The sequence below is a fragment of the Convolutriloba macropyga genome, chromosome 11 (genome assembly GCF_964194025.1).
Source record: "Convolutriloba macropyga chromosome 11, txConMacr16.3, whole genome shotgun sequence".
In the NCBI taxonomy this organism is placed as follows: domain Eukaryota; kingdom Metazoa; phylum Xenacoelomorpha; order Acoela; family Convolutidae; genus Convolutriloba; species Convolutriloba macropyga.
Window position 1 is genome coordinate 19,089,257 of NC_134478.1, and position 20,650 is coordinate 19,109,906.

General features: G+C 36.8%; 1 protein-coding gene across 3 annotated transcripts in view; it reads left to right on the forward strand.

Moving 5' to 3' along the window:
- Positions 1-1,912: 1,912 nt before the first annotated feature.
- Positions 1,913-20,650, forward strand: part of LOC142349858 (uncharacterized) — a 277,179-nt gene continuing 258,441 nt past the window's right edge. Inside the window, exons 1-5 of one of the 3 annotated variants that reach the window (XM_075401678.1) lie at positions 1,913-1,940; positions 9,346-9,564; positions 16,143-16,338; positions 17,112-17,206; positions 19,096-19,183. In XM_075401678.1, the coding sequence (XP_075257793.1) occupies positions 9,402-9,564; positions 16,143-16,338; positions 17,112-17,206; positions 19,096-19,183 (542 nt within the window). In that variant the 5' untranslated portion in view covers positions 1,913-1,940; positions 9,346-9,401. Of the gene's footprint in view, positions 1,941-5,679; positions 5,944-7,776; positions 7,794-9,345; positions 9,565-16,142; positions 16,339-17,111; positions 17,207-19,095; positions 19,184-20,650 lie in introns of those variants that run through there. The other 2 variants (XM_075401676.1, XM_075401677.1) reach the window with 2 other exon arrangements.

A 20,650-nucleotide genomic window follows, 5' to 3' on the forward strand; every position in this document is an offset into this window, starting at 1 on the left:
GATGTTTTTATTGCTTTGCAAAGTGTCTTTGTAAAGTTAACTTGAATGAATTGTATTTTGCCTGCATTCAATTTGTTTGCAGTCTCTTGACTTAGTCTACTGTAAAAGATTTCAACTGGTTTCTGCATTTGGTTAATAAACTATAACACGTTTTCAGGTGTTATCTATTGGCCCTAAAGACTTTGTAAATATTTGTTTTCAGCAAAAAATCAGTGAAATTTTGAATCTTTTGCCTTACATCTCTCAACTTGTAACTAATTCTCAGTAACGGCAACTCAATCTTTTTTTTCATGTTAAATAGGATGCTATTTCTATTGGTCTTATTTTAATCTAATGGTCTCTTGGCTTTGGAACTACCTCATTTTTTGAAAAAAAAAACGTTGTGATAATTACATGCTTGCTCGTTTTGAGGTACCTTTTCTGGTTGTTTTGGGATGGTTTACTTCCCCTGATATAATAAAGACAGGTTTAATTGGCATTTAACGAACACAAAAAGGAAGCAATTTTAATGGTTTCGTTATATTTATTGAGATTTTTTTTGGCTGCGACAGAGTTCTCTAGCAAAATGTTGTAGAGTTTTTAATTTCAACCCGTATTTGTGTTTTCGTAGTCGTTCAAAAGATTCTATAACATAAGATTTTTGAACTTTTTTATTTTTTCTCTACTTTTTCAGCATCTAATGTAGTCTCAGTTTTGATTGGTATTATCAATCTTTTGCGGAAGCAAACATTACTTTTGTTGATTATATCTTATGACTGATGTTTACAGGGCTTAGATAATTTGTTTGCATGAGAAACTTTATTAGTTTTCTTTACTGGCCATTATTTCATTTTTTATCTTTTTCACGTTCACCTGTTACAAAGAGGGCCGACTGATAATCAAATGAGTTCCAGGTAAAGAATTAAAATACTTTCATTTGATTGATCATAGTTTTTAAAGGTTTTTATTATCTCAAATTAAATGTTTTCAATACTGTGGTTTAAAAAAATACAAATGTTCGCAATGTTCAAAATTTCAATATTTTGACAGATACAAGAGACTTTTAGCCAAATGTAATGATAACTTTCGTGCTTTGCAATAAAGTGCCGAGTCTTTTCCTTTCTTTTACAAGTCGAGGTCTTTATTTAAAATTACTTATGATCTTATTATCAAAAATGCAGCGGTGGCGCTGTGCATTCATGAGGACACACAGTCAAAGACACTTCTCAAGGTCTAAATATGATTTGATGTTGGCCGCAAATGAACGCGCTAGTGACCTTAAATAACCTCTAACGAGTCAACGTCTGATCATAAAAGGGTCTGATCATAAAGTATTCCAGTCTAACTAATCAGGGTACAGGTTATAATCATAACCGTACCAAGTTTAGTGGGACACCAAAAGTCGTGTGTACATGTGCTTTCGTGTGTCTGTATATATATATATATATATATATATATATATATATATATATAGATATGTGTGTGTGTGTGTGGGGGGGGGGGTGTGATTATTTAGTTCCCTTGATATAATAGAGACAAATTTAGTTGGCATTTTACGAACGCAAAAATGAAACAACTTTAATGGTTTCCTTATATTTATTAATGTTTTTTGGCTGCAACACATTTCTCTAGCAAAATGTTGTAGAGTCTTTAATTTCTACCCGTATTTGTGTTTTTGTAGTCGTTCAAAAGATTCTATAACATAAGATTTTTGAACTTTTTCTTCTTTACTTTTTCAGCATCTAACGTAGTCTCAGTTTTGCTTGGTATTACCAATCTTTTGCTGAAGCAAACATTACTTATTTGTTGATTTTATCTTATGACTGATGTTTACAGGGCTTAGATAATTTGTTTGCATGAGAAACCTTATTAGTTTTCTTTACTGGTCATTATTTCATTTTTTATCTTTTTCACGTTGACCTGTTACAAAGAGGGCCGACTGATAATCAAATGAGTTCCAGGTAAAGAATTAAAATACTCTCATTTGATCATAGTTTTTAAAGGTTTTTAATATCTCAAATTAAATGTCTTCAATACTGTGGTTTAAAAACATACAAATGTTCTCAATGTTCAAAATTTCAATATTTTGACTGATACAAGAGACTTTTAGCCAAATGTAATGATCACTTTCTTTCGTGCTTTGCAATAAAGTGCCGAGTCTTTTCCTTTCTTTTACAAGTCGAGGTCCTTGTTTAAAATTACATATGATCTTTTTATCAAAAATGCAGCGGTGGCGCTGTGCATTCATACACACTCAACGTCTGATCATAAAAGTGGCTGATCATAAAGTGTTCCAGTCTAACTAATCAGGGTACAGGTTATAATCATAACCGTACCAAGTTTAGTGGGACGCCAAAAGTCGTGTGTACATGTGCGTGAGTGTGTTTGTGTGTATATGTGGGTGTGTGTGTGTATGTGTGTGTGTGGGTTTGTGTGCGCGAACGTGCTTGCAAGCGTGCGTGCGTGGTTGGGTGGGCGTTTGGGTGGGTATCTGGGCGTTAGTAATTGTGCGGGTCTGGGACGTATGCGTTTGTTATTTTTTGTTCCGATCCCTCTTGAGGTGGGAGGAACTATATACTCAAATGGTTTTTTTGTTCAGATAATTTAGGCCGATCGATATAATAATCGCACAGAGTTGAGAGTGGTATCATTAGAAAGCCCGTTCAGCTTAGAATATGGAATTAAATTTTTTTTTTAATTTTTGCTATTTATAGGGAGTTATCGAGGTTTAAAATTTTGTTAATGTTAGACGTAACTCAGCTGTTATTATTCACAGTTTTGAGCAAATTTTTGTCAATATTGACCAAATTTTCGTCAATTTTGCAAAAATATGTTAAAACTGTTAAATGTAGTGTTTTTTATTTCATCTCCAAAGATAGAGGAGGGTTGCTGAATTGTTCGATCCGAGTTTTTTGGCTAGAATTTATGCTGAGTTTTTAAAATTCAGATTTTTTTCGTCGAAAAAATGACATTTTTAGCCCACTTGCTTTAAATTTTCTGGAAGTAGACACCTTCAAACTGAGGCCATGTTCTTCTTAAGCTCGACAAAGATTAGTTGTGGTGTCGCTAGCTTTAAGAATTTTCTGGAATTATAATTTTGTCAATTTTTAGCAAACTTAAACTCGATAATTATACAAAATGCATTGTTTGTTTTTGACAAACTAAAAAATGCTGTGTAGAATTGACCTATTTTGCAACCAATTTAACAATTGAGAGTTCTGTTAGAATTGCAGCAATTTCGGAGCTGAGCTTGATCTCACCATGAATCCTTATGATAATGTTTTTTAGATTTTAATGGGGCACGACCTTTTTTTCTCAAAATATTTCCGCTATGTAAATGTTTTTTATGTAAATTACGGAAAAGAATTTCAAATCAGGGCTCAATTAATGAGAGATACTTTTTACAAAAAACGATACCCAACGAGATTATATTATGGTTTCAGAGTTAAGCTCATGGTTTTTTGGCTCTGACCAATTGTTTTCGTGAATTGACGTCTTGCGTTTTCTTTTCATTTGTTATACTTTTTGTAGCCCACTGACTTAGCATCCCCATTAACAGATCCAGATAGTTTTGAAAGCATAAAAGAACCTAGACAAATTCAGTTGTTATCTAATGTCTGTTATGACTTTGAATATATTTGCTTCGAGAAAAAACCGGTGAATTTTTGAACATCGCCAATTTTTCAACTTATTTCTCTCAACTTCGCGCACAGTCTCAGTAAAAAACAGACGGAAACCGACCACCTGTGGTCAAAATTGCTTGATCAAAATTGCATGTTTCTTGAGTTCGTTTTGTTTCCTTGTCGAATTATCAAATTATTGACAAGTTCAATTCAAGAAAGAAATTATAGGGAAAATGCACGATGTTGGAAAATGTCGTATCTTGAGATGTTAATTGTTTTTGTTGATCAGTTTATGCTTCTCAGGCTGAGACACAGTTATCTCGAAAAACGATGCAAGTTTTTTTGTTTTTGCCTATTTTTGTCTTTCTTTTCGTTTTTGTACGACATATAGCCAATAACGTTGGATACTAATTGATTACCCAAGACCTATATTTCCACCTAGTTAAAGATTTCAGTTTATAGCTGTTTGTTCTAATGAGTTTCAAATTGAATTTAGAAAAATAACTTTTTTTATCTGGCTCTTTTTTGCTTTTGTTTTTGTCACCATGTAACTCAATCTCACTCATTGGAAGTCTCACATCGTTCTGTTGATGCAAACACCTTTTTAGCACTTTTATACGTTGTGACTGATTGCTTCGAATATATAGTTTCATAAAGTATTCGTAATTTCTAAATTGTTCAATTTGTGGGTTTCTTTTGTCATGTCAAGTAGTCCTTCTATCAGGAAGGACAATTTACAGTTCTTGAAGGTAATATGTTTTAATTATAGTGCCTTAAACAATCTTATGTCGTAAAATAGTTTGAAGTTTTGGCTTGTTTATGTATTTGTTTTTTTTGTGGGCTCTGACTTAGTGTCATTATTAACAGGCCCAATAAGCTTCCTGAGGTGCTGAAACTTAATCCATCGCTTTATCGTAATTCTAAGTTTGCTATGATTTCTGAAAGTATTTGTTTTCAATAAAATATTTGGGTTTTTGAGCTTCGTCTTCTTTAAATTATTTTTCGGTCGATTCGTGGCTCAATCTCTGTAAAAACAGGTCACAACCCGTTTCCAATGAGCTATAATTTCATCTTCATAATAGTTTTAGCTTTAAACATTTGTTTCTCGGTTTTTTTATTATTGGTACTACGAGATTTCATAAAGGGTTACATTTTTATGTGTTTGTACATTTCAAAGGATTTTTGGTTTCTTTTTATTTTATAGCAATAATCGTTGATCCCATGGTCTTTGAAATTTTGGGTGATCAAATATTGGATAATGTCATGTCTCAATTGCTCCCTTTGTAGATATAAATGAGCATTGTAGTGATTTCAGTTGATATCTTATGATATTAATAACTGTCAAATTAATTGTTTTCAAAAATGGAAATTTTTTTTAACTTCGCACCTACTTGCTCTTTTTTGACGACATGTTAACCAGTCGCATTGAGGACAGGTCTCATATCTTCTCTAATTAGGTATTGTTGTGTTTTGGTTTTTATTTGATGCGAGCTTGATTTTGTTATTTTGTTTTTTATTATAGACATCGAGTTCTGGTCGTAAATAATGTTTGTTGTTTTATTTTTATTATTGTTTTTTCTAGTAGTCCTATTACCAACAACTCTCATCGGCCCTCTAGCGTATTTCATTTGCCATCATTGGCCCCCATTATCGTATTTCATTTTTTGTTTTTTGAACGATGTGTCTTTTCATCATTTGGTAGCCAGTTAAGTCAAGAATGTGGATGAGCGGGATCGGAACATTATGTGCGCACGCACATTACCGAGCCTCATTGTCTGTTTCAGATCACCATCACATAAAGGTTAGAATTATACCCGCACTTGACTGGAAAAAGGTGATGTTGCCTGCAGTTAAAAGAACGACCAGAAATATCCCAAATGTCATTTGAAGTGACTCCACTCCTTTTATTCACAATTAACTCAAACCCAGCTTAGGAAGTATATAGCTTTTGGCTGTCTAAAAGAGCATCTTTGTAAGGCTACCTCTTAATGAACTCCAAACTGTCATTGAAAAGAATGAATGCTGGCATCTTTTCAAATACTCACAGGGGAAATAGAACTTGGGGAGGGGAATTAAACTTAGCCGTTCTGAAGTCATCTTTGCTCAATTAATAAGTTATGCTTTTAAATCACATCTGTCCGCAATTTAAATGAGAAATCAAACAAGAAAATCGTGTCGCAGCAATTGACGATTAAAAGTGACTGAATTTGAAATTAGATCACAAAACGGTAAATTTTGCGTACAATGATGCGATTTTATGTCCAATATCAATTCCTGTTTATAATTATGGCGGTGAGATCTACACTTCAGCTGTCAGAGAATATTAATGTTTTCAAGTTTGGTAAGTTTCTGTGAGCTTTTCAAATTGAAAAACAAATCAAACTTCGAGTTGAGACAATACCTATCCACGTTTTTGCGCTTAGATCGAATTTATCAATGATCACACCACATTCTATCGCATAGATCATTTTCGAACCTGTTTCTAAACATAGATGGGTTTCAATAAGATTGGAGAAAACAGATTTTGTAGAGTTTTTATATATCCATGTCCGGTCAAAATCCAAAAAAATCTCAGTTGGTTTATAAAAATAATCCAAAAATTATGTTGAGAGGTGGTCTAAAAAGGATGATATGTTCGGTAAAATTTTCTGCGAAAAGATATTTCATGGTGCATTTGCACTTAAAACTGATAAACCAGAGGTTACAGTTTCCATGCTTAGACAATTATGGTTTTACTACCTAAAGGACACCATTCCGAAAAAACTGTAAATTTAGAGCTTGAGATGCTTGTGTTGGCAAAGTATTTAAACTCATTGAACTCTGCCTACTTTTTTGTCAACTCAGCGGGGCAAATGACAATTTCTATTACAGTTCTCCAATAACTTAGCTGAAAACCTGCAACTGAGAACAAATTATCTTACATTGTCTTTTGAGACTTATAGGATATTGTGAAAAAAGTTATTCGAGTATCAGGGGCTTTTTCTGAAGCGATGATTATCAAACTAGGCTGAAAAAATTTTTTCAAAGATCAAAACCATTCTGAACTGCTAAGTGGGGAACCAAAGTAGCTAGCTGAGACTCAGAATAAAAGTGCTGCCAAAATAAAATCAACAAACATTTTTGCTTCAATTGGTTAGTTGACTGTTTATTTTTTTTACTTTGATAGGAACTTGACTACGTTATTTGACGATAATGAAATCAATAAAACTTGATAAAAATCTTACACGATAAAAATTCTGCCCTGCGTGAACTTCTACCGGGTAAGTTTTGATAAGATGATAAGATACTTATCAGATCTTATAAAATAACAATCCAGCAAAATTTTATATCTTATAAGATCTGATAATTATCATATCAAATCTTACCCAATTCATGTTCACGTAGTTCAGATTTTTTATTGCGCAAGACCTGATAAGATCTTACTCGATAAAGACTTTTGATCAGCATGTCATCAGATCGTACACAATGAAATTCCAGAATCACTGGGCTTTTTTTTTACTTTTACTCAGGGTGAGGTGGTCACACATACTGATTGATCCAGCCCAAGTGTGGTCATCATTAGATGATGCAGAAAAAAACGGCCATTACTGGAGTTAGCACGAATTAGCGTAAACTGCCAGAAGTTAATCCGACCACACATTTAAGACAAGATTGACCTGAAAAAACATATAGTAGGAGAGCGGGCAAACAAACTCTGGTCTTTTTATGTCACACGCTCCACAAAACCTATCGAAAAGAATAGTCGAGGAATGTCAAAGTGAACTCCCAAAAATAGCTGCTTATTTACTTTACTTTATTTTAAAAAAATCTTTAAAACCAAAAACGCAATAAACATTGAGAAATCTGGTTAAATAATTCAAAGATTTAGGACCGATTTGTCGGTCTACGAAAAAAATCAAGATTTTTTGTCACATACTTGAAATTTTGTAACGACTTGCAGCTCAAGCTGGTGAGATATCAGTCTCTCAGTTAGCTAACAAAATTTAAACAAAAAATTGAGGAAATTTTTAATTCAGTGGGATTACATGACATAGCTTATAAGGCTGTGAATCAAAGTTTGGAGTTTTTGAGGACTTACAATTTGAGATACCGTGCTTAGGACGAGAACTAGGGCAGCTATTATTCAGAATCGAGGGCTCGTGATTCCAACCAAAGCAATTTACCGGGACTACAATTCAATTATGTTATCTGGTGAGTGGAAATAATGGAAAGTTGTTCACAAAAGTGTAACAAAATTACAGCCAAGATTTTTTAAAACTGACAGGTTACAAACCCCAGATAATAAGAGTATACCTATCCCCCGAAATTATTAATGATTATTCTGAGTCATTAGATTCAAAATTTATTCTAGCAGTGGGTCTAATAAACTCAAGAAAAGAGAGAAAGAATGGCACCAAAAAACCATCTTTTGGATTATCATTTTACTTGATTGCATTATCGTTTAAACCAGTAATTGACGTTATTTTAAATTGGAATTCATTTCAACAATAAGTCTAACAAACTGAAGATAAGGAAAAAGGAAGGGCATTAAAATCAGTCTTTCTTGATTTCCATTTTAAGTAATTGCATTTTCCTCCAATAAGTGCTAAAATTGGGAGCAAAAAAGGGTAGGCAAAGCGCTGGCAAAGCGTTTTTTTAACCGGAATTTTTGATTGACGAAAACTGGACGCTTCAGATTAAAAGTGCTTAGCTTCAGAGTTTTAATTTTCAAATTGACTAAGTATGAGTTCCTTCAATTTTACCGATGAATACTTAGTCACCTGAAACTCAGCATAGCAGGAATTTACAAGACGCTCAATAATAAGGCGAAAATTCCATGGAACGTACAAATATAGAATTCCGTATAAATACACGATAAAAGAAGCTCACTTTTTTTCTAGGACTATATAAATTATATAAATACAATCGTATGTATAGACACCTTTCAAAATGAAAAGAAGATTTCTCAATCCAGCATACTTCTTGCAAAAAGCCTTTTTTTAAATATTTCTGACTTTTGGCCACCTGGCCATTTTTTTGCCACTTTTTACCCCTTAAGTTTCTGTAAGACATCTTATCTACGCTTGATAAATTTGTTTGAGAAAATTTATACTATAAAAACTCAATAAAATTTATCTGGTCTTTTGTGATAAAAAAATTGTGCCCATAATTCAAAGCAATTCTTATTTCACATCCAATTTTTATGTGAATAATATATTGTCTCAAATTTTCTAGCCCTCATTCAGAGAAATGTCAAAACCTATGTAATAATCTTCGATATTTGATTTTTTCAATTTCGTTTTCGTCACCTTCCGTCTTTAGAAGTATGATTTTGCGAACGCTTTTTTAGCATCCCTTTTTCATTGGAAGCGATGTTTTGCTTGCTTAATGTTTGTTGAGAATTCTGATTTCGCTTTAAAAATTACTTGCATGGAATTTTCTAACTTTTGTTGTTCTGTTTCTAAGCACAAAGAAAAGTGGTATCCTATAAATGATTTCATAAATTTTAACAATCAGTCTACTTTTATATGTTTAAGAGCGATGAAAATCGACGCTTCAAAGTATCTTAATCATGAATTATTATTTATTGCATGTGTTATGAATTCAAATAATCAATCACACATACGTATAAAACATCAGCCGGGCCTTTGCTCCGCTTACGCTAATTGGATCCGTCAAATTTCCACAATTTTTTTATTTAAAATGAACACAAATCTCCACACTCTGTATCAACTCATAAGTCTAAATTGTTTTATGTTATCAGGAATCCTAGATGAGATAGGAAGTGTGGACTACATCAGACTACAGAATCATATCAACATGCTGAATGAGCAGATGATAGATCAACGTGAGGGTTTCGCGATTCGAGAAAGAGACAGAAAGTTCAGATATGAAGGCGAAAGAGAAAAAGAATCGGGTTGGAGTCTTGACGAAGAGATGGAGTACAACATATATCCCAACATGTACCACAGTCTCAGATCAGGTTCGAATGGGAATCTCTTAGAACAATTATCTTCAAGTTCTTTTGATTCAAACATGAGTTTAACGGTCTCTGGGTAATAACTCAATATAATCAAAAAAACTAAGACCTTATTTTGGACACAATCATTGGACAATTAAAAGCTTTCAAACTGCCTCAAATTCCAATAAGTTAATAAAAGTATCAATCAAATTCGTCAAATCAGAGGGATAAAATTGAGGCTTGTAACTGAATGTGAAGTGCGTTAGATTCGGCAGCAAATTCATCGCAGAAACGATTCTTATCCTAGTTAACAAGAAAACGACAATCACTGTGAATAATTAATCAACTATAAATTAAATATTCAATGATACACGCACCTGTTGAAATTTTACCCAAAAAACATAAGAAGTGATAGTTTTTGATCGGTATTTTAGGGAAAAACGGTCAAAACCCTTATGTTTTTTTGTCCGTCTTGAACGGTTTTGATCGTTTTTTTTTTCGACATAGAAAGTGCTCGTTTTTAAGCGGTATATTAAGGAACGGACCGTTTTTGATCGTTTTTAAATAGTAGGAAACCACGGGTTCGGAGCGTTAGTTTTAGGACAAGACAGTTTTTGACCGTTGTTTACTTAGGAAATGACAGTTAATTGATCGTTTTTTAAACGTAAGAAATGAGAGTTGTTCACCGTTTTTTAAAGGAGATAACCGTTTTAAACTGGTTATTATTGAGAAATGACCGTTTTTAATCGTTATTTTATAAAAAAGATGACCGTTTTTGACCGTTAAATTTTAGGATATAACCGTTTTTATCCGTTATTTTATAAAGAGATAATCGTTTCTGACCGTTAATTTTTAGGATATAACCTGTTAGAATTTCGATCAAACTATAGTCTTAAACTTAGTGAGAATTAGAAAGAAAGTTTGACTTACCAGATTAGAAAGACAAGCAATTTGATTTTGATCAAAGAAATTATATAAATGAATCGTCATGAAATGGTGCTGAGAATCAATATTCGGTTCAAATTGGTGAATCTAGATAACTATTATTAGAGTTAGATTAATTGATGTAAAATCTTCCCAGCATGTATTAAATGATGATGATATCTCCGGAAGTGTGAATGAATTCTTAGAAAAGTGCAAATGCATTCCATTTATGGTTCCCTTTGCGACTGATTTGCAGAAGCAAACCATATTGGGTAACCCTTGCGACCCCCACTATAAATCACGGTGCTAAGATTAGTTTTGTATCTTGACTTTTTCACACTGATAATGGGTATATATACAGCTGATTTTTGAGTCCTTTTTTCATCCCCAAATTCAAATCACCATCTTGATCTAATAATCAGATCTCTCCTGTAAATCTCTAAATTCTACTGTAAAATATCATTTTGTTATTCTCTCATTTTTGAGAAATTAATTCTTTTACTTAATAAAAACGCTTTTTATTCCGCTTGCGAAAGTCCATAACCCAACAGGTTATGGGCCCAGCAATTTTCTAAGTCATAAAATTAATCTCCAAAACAAAACTAATTTGTTGTTGACAGTCATAATCCTTTTCTGCTTAGTACCTTTTCTTTTCACAACTGTTTTGCCTGCTCAAACTTCAATGGATCAACAGACAGTGAAGCTGCTGACCTACACAGGAAAGGCACAGGACTTTCCAATCTGGAGCACAAGATTTGTGGCGATGATGCAGACGAAGGGACTCTACAAATCACTACTGGGGACAGAGGAGCAACCCAATGAGCCTGCGCCACTGGCCAATGGGGCAACCAATGATGAAAAGAAGAACCACAAGGTGCTGAAGGATGCATATGAGAAGGAAGTTGCAGACATCAAGGAGAAACGGAACAATGTGTGGTGCCATCTGGCACTGACTCTAGATGCAACAACCCTCATGCTGATGAGACATGACTGTGTGGGAGATGACGGCATTGGAGATGGAGCAAAGGCTTGGAAGCTTTTGCAAGAGAGATTTCAGAGTGTGGAGACGCCGACAGTGGTGACTTTAGTGGCACAGCTTGCTCGACTGCAGCTCGAGGATTCTGAGGATTTAGACAGCTTCTTCATCAGAGGACAGGAGTTGCTCACAAGGCTACAAGAAGCAGGGGAAGCAGTCTCAGAGACCCTCTTCAACGCCTTGGTCCTCAATGGTCTGCCAATGAGGTATGAAAGTTTTGTAATACAGGAAAGCTTCAACCCGGCAACGAACTTCACAGAGTTGAGAAAAAGGCTGCAGAACTTTCATGAGAGCACGGTGCAGAGACACAAGGGACAAAGTGGTTCAGTGGCACTGGCAGTGAAGCGTGACTTCAAGAAGGGACCCAAGAAAGGAAACTGCTTTGTGTGTGGGATCCCTGGACACTTTGCCAAGGACTGCAGGAAGAAGGAGACAGCACAATGCAGCAAGTGTGGTGAGAAGGGTCACCTAGACAGGGCATGCAAGAGACAAAGAGATGGAGGCAAACATGAGTCAGTGGCAATGGGTCCAACGTTGGCTACACCAGACGAGGAATGCTGGGCAGCTCTTACCCAGTGGAAGACAGCAGGCATGCTAGTGGACAGTGGTTGTACAGATCACATAGTGACGAACATCGATGCGTTTCTGGACTTTGTGCCCATTCAATCAGTGGTCAGAAATCCCAACGGAGAGGCTTCCAGAGTGGTGGGCAGAGGCTGTGTGAGGATCAGCATACCCTCAAACAAAGGGGAATTCCAATGCGAACTCAAAAATGTTCTGTGTGTGCCGGACTATTCTTCAAACCTCCTATCAGTCTCAAGATGCACGGAGTGGGGACATAGCTTCACTTTCGAGAGAGGAAACAGCTGCATGAAACTCCAGAAGGGAACTCGGGTAAAACTAACACAAGAAAATAATTTGTTTTACTTACACTGCAGCGTTCTAGAATTCAAGATGAGTTCCAACAGCGTGAAACTTGACAGTGCAAGGAAGTGGCACAGACGATTGGGTCATTTGAATCAAGCAGATGTGGTCAGGAATGCACCAGAGACAGTGGGGGAACTCGATGATGTATGCGATGTGTGTGCATTGGCCAAGATCACAAAGACTCCAGTACCAAGAGTGGCAGAGACCCAAGCAGAAGAGAAGCTGGAGAGGGTGTTCACAGACGTGATGGGACCTTTCAGAGTAGAGTCACTGTCAGGGTTCCGGTTCTGCATTGTGTTTGCAGACCAGTACACGAAGTTTGTGTTTGTGGACTTGCTTAAGGCAAAGAGTGAAGCACTGGTCAGCCTGAAGAAATTTGTTCTCAGTGTGGGGACGCCCAAGAAGCTGAGGCAAGACAATGCGAAGGAGCTTCTCTCAGAGCAGTTCAAGACGTACTGCTTGGATGCAGGCATTCTACAGGAAAAGACCATACCAGAGACGCCACAACAGAATGGGTTAGCTGAGAGGTGCAACAGGACACTGCTGGAGATGGCAAGATGTTTGCTCATTGACTCACGACTTCCCAAGATGATGTGGGGAGCAGCAATTCTTCACGCAGCAAGGATCAGAAACTTGGTTGTGAGACGAGGAGAAGAAAAATGCCCAGCAGAGCTGATGAGAGGTGTAAAACCTAAGCTTCCAATTAGTATATTATCTATTTTTGGTTGCACAGTCTTCATGAGGAAGAGGGACAGAGAAGTCAGCAAACTTGAACCCAAGGCACTGGAAGGAAAGTTTGTGGGTTACACTGAAGGAGAAAACGGATACCTGGTGTACATACCCAACACACGCAAGGTGATGGCAGTTCGAGATGTGATCATCAAGGAGTCTGAAGTGGGCTCAATCCCTGACAACAAAGAAACGGCGGACCTACTAGATGATGGGTCGGAACTGGGAATCTGCCACCCAGATGATGGTCATCAAGACGATGACAACAGAGAACGACAGGACACATCTACTGCAATAAAGGAGGAGTGGCATGACGCAGGGAGCGTGAATACTCAAGAAACAACACTGAGACAAGAGGCCTCGGATGTTGGAGAAACAGCACTAGATGAAGGATCTACTGCAACAAGAGGGAGTCACAGAGACTCAGATTCACTGGAAGACAGTGACACAGAAGACTTCTCACAGTTAGTGACAGTTGGCTTCAATGAAGATGCACTGGAACACGCGGACAGAGCAGAGCCCAGACGAGGGACACGAGCAAGGAATGTTCCGCAATTTTTTGGAGAAGTCAGGACCCATCTTGCTGTGACTGAGGGCGACTATGTGGAACCCAAAACAGTCTACGAAGCCAAGCAAGGTGACGATTGGGACCAGTGGCACCGGGCAATGAAGGACGAGGTCAAGGCACTCCAAGACAACGAGACTTGGAACCTAGTGAGACCACCCACAGACAGGGACGTCATACCGGGCAAATGGGTTTACAAAGTGAAATTGGGACCCAGTGGTCAAGTGGACAAATACAAAGCGCGCTATGTGGCGAAAGGCTTCAAACAAGTGGAAGGACTGGACTACTTTGAGACTTTTGCGCCTACCTGCAAGCCAGAGACATTCAGGATTCTACTTCAACTATCAGCGAAGCAGGGCCATGTGATGCACCAATTTGATGTCAAGACTGCTTTCCTGCACTCACCAATCGAGGAAGAAGTGTATCTGGAACAGCCACAGGAGTTTGTAAAACGCGGATCAGATGGAGAGAAGTTAGTATGTCGACTAAATAAATCAATTTATGGTTTGAAACAGGCTGCTAACAACTGGTACAAAGAGCTGGCAAACTTCCTACTGAGACAGGGGTTCACCAGAAGCAGGAACGATCACTGCTTGTTTGCAAGATCAGAGGCAGAGGATCACACCTTCATCTTGGTCTGGGTTGACGACATCATAGTAGCATCAAGAAGTATGACAGTGGTCTCTGATGTCAAGAAGGCACTAGAAGCAACCTTTCACATGGAAGACAGAGGGAGACTACACTGGTTTCTGGGTCTAAGAATCAGACGAGAAGAGGGCAAAGTCACAGTCGACCAAGAACGCTACATAGAAACAATGCTTGAGCGGTTTCAAATGGATCAATGCAAACCCTCAAGAACTCCAGCTGATTTGAATTTGAAACTTCAGACAGCACAGAACGGAGACGAAGAAGTGGACCAGAGGATCTACAGAAGCTTGGTTGGATCACTTCTGTATCTGGCCAAACAGACGAGGCCAGACATCATGTTCACAGTCAACATTCTGTCCAGACACATGAATGCACCTACCAATCAACACTGGATGTGCGGAAAACGACTTCTGCGATATCTTCAAGGTTCAAAAGGTTTAAAACTTACTTACACAAAAGAGGCTAGTTATGATTTAAAGGGAAAGTGATGCAGACTGGTCTGGAGACGTGAACGACAGAAAATCAACAACGGGCTATTACTTCAAGCTCAATGGACGTGGCGCAGCACTCAGCTGGGGTGTCAAGAAGCAGGCCACAGTTGCTCTTTCTTCATCAGAAGCAGAATATCAGGGCATGGCAGCAGCAGTTCAGGAAGCACTCTACCTGAAACAACTTCTAGAGGATTTTGGCATCCAACAGAAACGTCCAATAGCAATTGGAGAAGACAACCAAAGTTGTATCAGACTCTGCCAAAACCCAGTCATGCACAAAAGGAGCAAGCACATCGAAACAAAGTTTCACTTCATCCGGGACAAAACGGAGGATGGGACTATTTCAATTCATTACGTTCCTACAGACAAAATGGCAGCGGACATCTTCACAAAGTCCTTACCCGTTTCGAAAGTGGAAACATTCAGAGCAGTTTTGATGGGAACAGACTCTACGCAATAAGCTCAAGTCTGAGTGGGGGTGTTAGAATTTCGATCAAACTATAGTCTTAAACTTAGTGAGAATTAGAAAGAAAGTTTGACTTACCAGATTAGAAAGACAAGCAATTTGATTTTGATCAAAGAAATTATATAAATGAATCGTCAAGAAATGGTGCTGAGAATCAATATTCGGTTCAAATTGGTGAATCTAGATAACTATTATTAGAGTTAGATTAATTGATGTAAAATCTTCCCAGCATGTATTAAATGATGATGATATCTCCGGAAGTGTGAATGAATTCTTAGAAAAGTGCAAATGCATTCCATTTATGGTTCCCTTTGCGACTGATTTGCAGAAGCAAACCATATTGGGTAACCCTTGCGACCCCCACTATAAATCACGGTGCTAAGATTAGTTTTGTATCTTGACTTTTTCACACTGATAATGGGTATATATACAGCTGATTTTTGAGTCCTTTTTTCATCCCCAAATTCAAATCACCATCTTGATCTAATAATCAGATCTCTCCTGTAAATCTCTAAATTCTACTGTAAAATATCATTTTGTTATTCTCTCATTTTTGAGAAATTAATTCTTTTACTTAATAAAAACGCTTTTTATTCCGCTTGCGAAAGTCCATAACCCAACATAACCGTTTTTGAGCCGCTATTTTTTAAGGAGAATATTTGAGCGCAATCGTTTTTTCTCATACGGGCTATCGGAAGATCGCTTATTTGGAAACTACAAAGCACTTTGATATATTAATTCAATAATCCGACTACAAACAAGCACTCGCTATTAAACGTATGTTTCAACATGAATGTCGCGTAACCCTTTCAGTGTGTAAGCTTTCCAAATGGGGCAGTTCTCTGATTCTGGCTTTCGTCTCCTGTCAGACAGGCCTCTCTCTTCAAACTTGGAGTCGCACTCACCACCTTCCAATGGTACTGTTCCCAGCAGAACCCTGTTCGTCTCTCCACTCTTCACAAGGACATCGATCCATCTCAGAAATGTCCATTGTCATACAAACAGACAGGTATCGCATTAACTCCCACAATGAGGTCTGCAACCTAAGTGATATGGGCCTGACGGATTTTGGTTGCTGAGAGAGAGGGGGGGGGGGGTCCGATGGTAAACCGAGAGCATAGTCTGCACAAAGTTTCAGCCCCTCATTTCGTTTTGCCTGTTTTGGGTAGCAAACCCCATCATGGGCTGTGACCTTGAGCAATATTTTGAGCTTAACTTTGAAAAACATAACAAAAGCTTTTGAAAAAAGTTTTTCTCATTGCCTAAAACAGTACATCTTTCAACTAAAAGTAGAATTGATCTGAAACCGAAAATTTCAAATATTAACTTGAATTATTGATCAAAGACACAGTTTTTTTCCTGTCGGTCTAATTGGCACGTTGTGAACAAAGATATTGGAAAACGGTGACAAAGTCGAGTGAATTTAATCGAGCGAAGTGTACGTTTTGAGGTGTAATATTAAGGCAAAAGCAAAAGGAAAGAGAAGGAAAAAATTTTTTTCGAAATAGGATATGTATATGCACATCAAACTCCGTCTTTTTTGCTTACTTCTTATGAAATCTATCAATTTGTTGCACACAACGGTTAACTCAAAAGGCGTCACAGCGGTTATATATGGCAAAAAATTTTTATTTCTGACATATTCAAGCTTTTCTTTGAAATCTTCACGTGTATCAATTTAATCGCACCCTTAGATGTTTTTCTTGGAAAATTGAAGTGATGGGAAGGTGAGGTCACTGGTAAATAGTAACGATATCAAAAAGTACCGACTTTTGTTTTCAGAAGTGAATTCTACAGACCCACCCTGGAGCTGGTAGCAGCCATGAACAGACACGAAATATCCGTCATTATCGACGAACAAATGTTTGCCAACATCGGTTAGTAAAGATAGTGAGGCGGTTAGTAGAGTATCAGGCCAACATGACAACCTCAAATGTGAAAGAGCTGTTGTTGTCGGAGCGCACAGATGTCCTCAAAAATTTACCTGCAACGTTTGTAGGTAAACACAATTGCAAAAAAATAATGATGATTAACTGGAAAAAGTATGTATCCCTGCAAATTACCTGGAATACATAACCTAGAAATTTCCTGCCAACTCAAAGCAACAGATTTAGAATTGAGTTGAATAAACTGTCTAAGATTAAATTTTGAAAAATAATTTTCTCTAAACATTGGATAGGTGAATATTTCACATTGGTTTAATTGAGGTCTGACGACAAACCAAAAAATGATGCGTATATGTGACCAGAACGAATGAATAACCCTTAATATAAACCTTCTGAAAAACTTGTAATTGCTGTGTGCATACAATTTTTTTTCTGGATTTACTCTCATGGTTTTGTGGCAAAAATGTCTTAACAATTGAATAAAAGATCTATATGATGATTAAAAATTCTCCACATAGCAGATCTTTTCTCTTCTATTTGCACTTGTTGTTAACATTTTGACACTGCTACTTGCGAGCGTTGTCAGATCCTTTTTAACGCGAATCTCATGCCGCCGCAAAACGTACATTTGAACTTTCTTGGTCAAAATGACAAATTCATGGACAAATGTGATAATAACTCGTCACATATGTTCACAATTTATGTCACTACTTTCCACTTCCAAGTTATTTTTTGCATTCATTTAGCCTACGGGTAGAGTTCTCGATTTTATTTATAAAACCTAAGATGTAGATGGAGACTAAATTTACCTAATGGCCATATTATGAGTATGTTCAAATCAGCGATTTGCCTTTTTATTCCACGGAGGAACTCTTGTCCTTTTTGTCCTATTCAAAGGTTTTCCTTGATTTCTGCTCAATTGGCACTATGATAGTAGTTTTTGTTCAACGATAGCTCAAAAACTCAAATGGTGGACAAAGGTGACGGATGTTTCCAAATTTTTCAAATTTGTACTACCTTTTCCTTACTGCCATTTTGTCCACGCTCGCTTATAACTGTAGTCTTAAAGGGTGGGCCGTGAAAATCGTGCTCGTTTTCGTGCAAGTTTTGCGGCATAATGTGCAGTAACAAGAAATCATTTGACGTTATTTTAGCAGTCTGTCAAACTGAAAATTTTAAAAATTGAAAATATAGTATGCTGAGAGATTTAACTAGAAATTATTTCAGGTAAAACTGCAAAATCTAGTTCGAATGCACTTAAATTGAAAAGTAGTGCAAACTACTTTCAAGTAGATTGTAGGTGAGTGGTCTTAAAGAATAATTCTCTGGAAAATTTTAGATAGTTTTTACCTGATTTACCTGTTTTTAAAATCATTTTAATATGGTTTTTGTGGAGTGTAGGCTTTTTTATAGATTTCTTTAAATTTCTTATAAGCTTTTTCGAGGAATATTATTAGCTGTGTATTTTTATCGCATAGATCATTTTTGTATAGCAGATGTAAAGAAATGAGAAAGTCCGTTGAAACTTGCATATATAATCATTAATTGACATATCGGTGTAAATGTTCCGGTCGATATAACTCCATAGAACAACATTGATTAGTGAAAATATGCCTATTTCTCATTTTGCGGTGGACATACAAGGACTAATTTTTAGATAGTTTTAGGGTAAAATTAAAAAAAAACATGTATTTTCCAAAAATATCTTAGGCGCGAAAACACAAGAAAGGGAATTATACACTCACTTCAGTTGTCTTAGAAGACTTTTTGACATAAAGAAACGCAAGCTCAGTCTGATTCATTAAATTTAAAAGCAACTGAGTTTAAATTATTGCTGATATGACATTATATGATAATTAAACGCTCATTTGAATGCCTAGACATTGGAGAAGTTGCTTCGGAGCTGGATGGTCTGCAGAAATCAGCATTGATGCTCTACAATATGCAAGAAGCACTTCAACTTCTAAAGTTAGTCGATTGGACGGTTATCTTGCAAGATCTGGTAAGAATTGCGTGTATGATCTTGCAAGATACCACTCCGATTTGCAAGAGTTTGCAAGATAAACGTCGATCTTGCAAGGCTCTTGCAAGATAAACTTCTTGCGAGAACCACTGGAAACATGCTTTAGCTGCTGCATGGGCCTCTTCATATACAATCGCATCATGCATTAAAAACAATATTTGCGAGAGTTTCAAACGTTATTTTAATATCCCCTTACGGTTAATCGCTCGCAAATATTTTTGTTAGAAGGGAGGAAAAATAGCAAAACCGGCAAATGCAAAAAGAGGAATTCAATTACGAAACACTGCAGAGTTAGTTATCACTAAAATTAATTGATATCAACAGTTGAAGTCATTTCAAAGTTTGCTGCCTTTTTAGCTATTTGTCGTGGTCTCGAGCACGAGTAACAAGAATTTTATTATTTTAATAATTGAATTTAAAATGGCCTATATGTACAAATTTTCACAGGTATTTATAGTCCGTATCAGTATGAATGTTTACAGATCCGTCTAGATATAGATAAACTGATATGGGTTAATTTACACCTTAGTTGTGAACATGTTTTCCCCTTGCCGTATATGGCAAGTACTAGTGCAGTTTTTTTGCACTTAACACATTGTTCTCCCTACCTGAGAACATTTCTATCTACTGGGAGGGTCGGAGAGTTGGTTTCTGATCATATGTGGTGGTGGGAAGGTCGAATCTATCACACAAATTTGTGGTTAATGTACACTGATAAACTTGTGGTATGAACAAATTTGAATTGACGACTCGGTTCAATTTAGAAGCCATTATTCAATTTCACTTCACCAAACATCAGGTAAGAAAGTTTTCTTTATATATCGAAGTTTTAACTTAAGTTGCTAAGTTCGCCACTTCTCGATATATCACATCCTCCCTCCTTTTAAGCAAGTCTGTAGGAATAGCTTCTCCAAATCTTTCTGGTTGTTTTTTTATTTCTGCTTGAATTTCTCGTGGCCATTGAAGGTTTTCCCTTTCAACTGCTGAGGTTTCTTCAGTAGAGTTGGGTGATGCCACGTCTATGTCGTCCCTACTGCTCTCAGACTGTGAGTCAGTAGATTCAGTCTTCATGTCGTCGGTTTCTAGCCGTGCAATTTGGTTTTCACTAACAAGCACTGTCTTGTTTGAATTCTCCGGCTGGATGAACGAAGTGTTCATTCCTTTACGGATGATGAAAGTAGCTGGAACCGTTGGTGAACTGTTCGTCGATTTGAAGAGGACTCGTTCACACAGATCAAAATCAGTGACTGCTGAAAGTCTTATTTTGCGTCCCAGTAGCAGTTCTACAGGAGTTTTGCCTCGCGTCTTGGAAGTGTTCCGATGTGTCATCAAAGCCCGCTGTAGGAAAGCGCCAAATGACACATTCAGATTTGGACTCCAGGCTTGAATAGCCTGTTTCACTGTTGGGACCA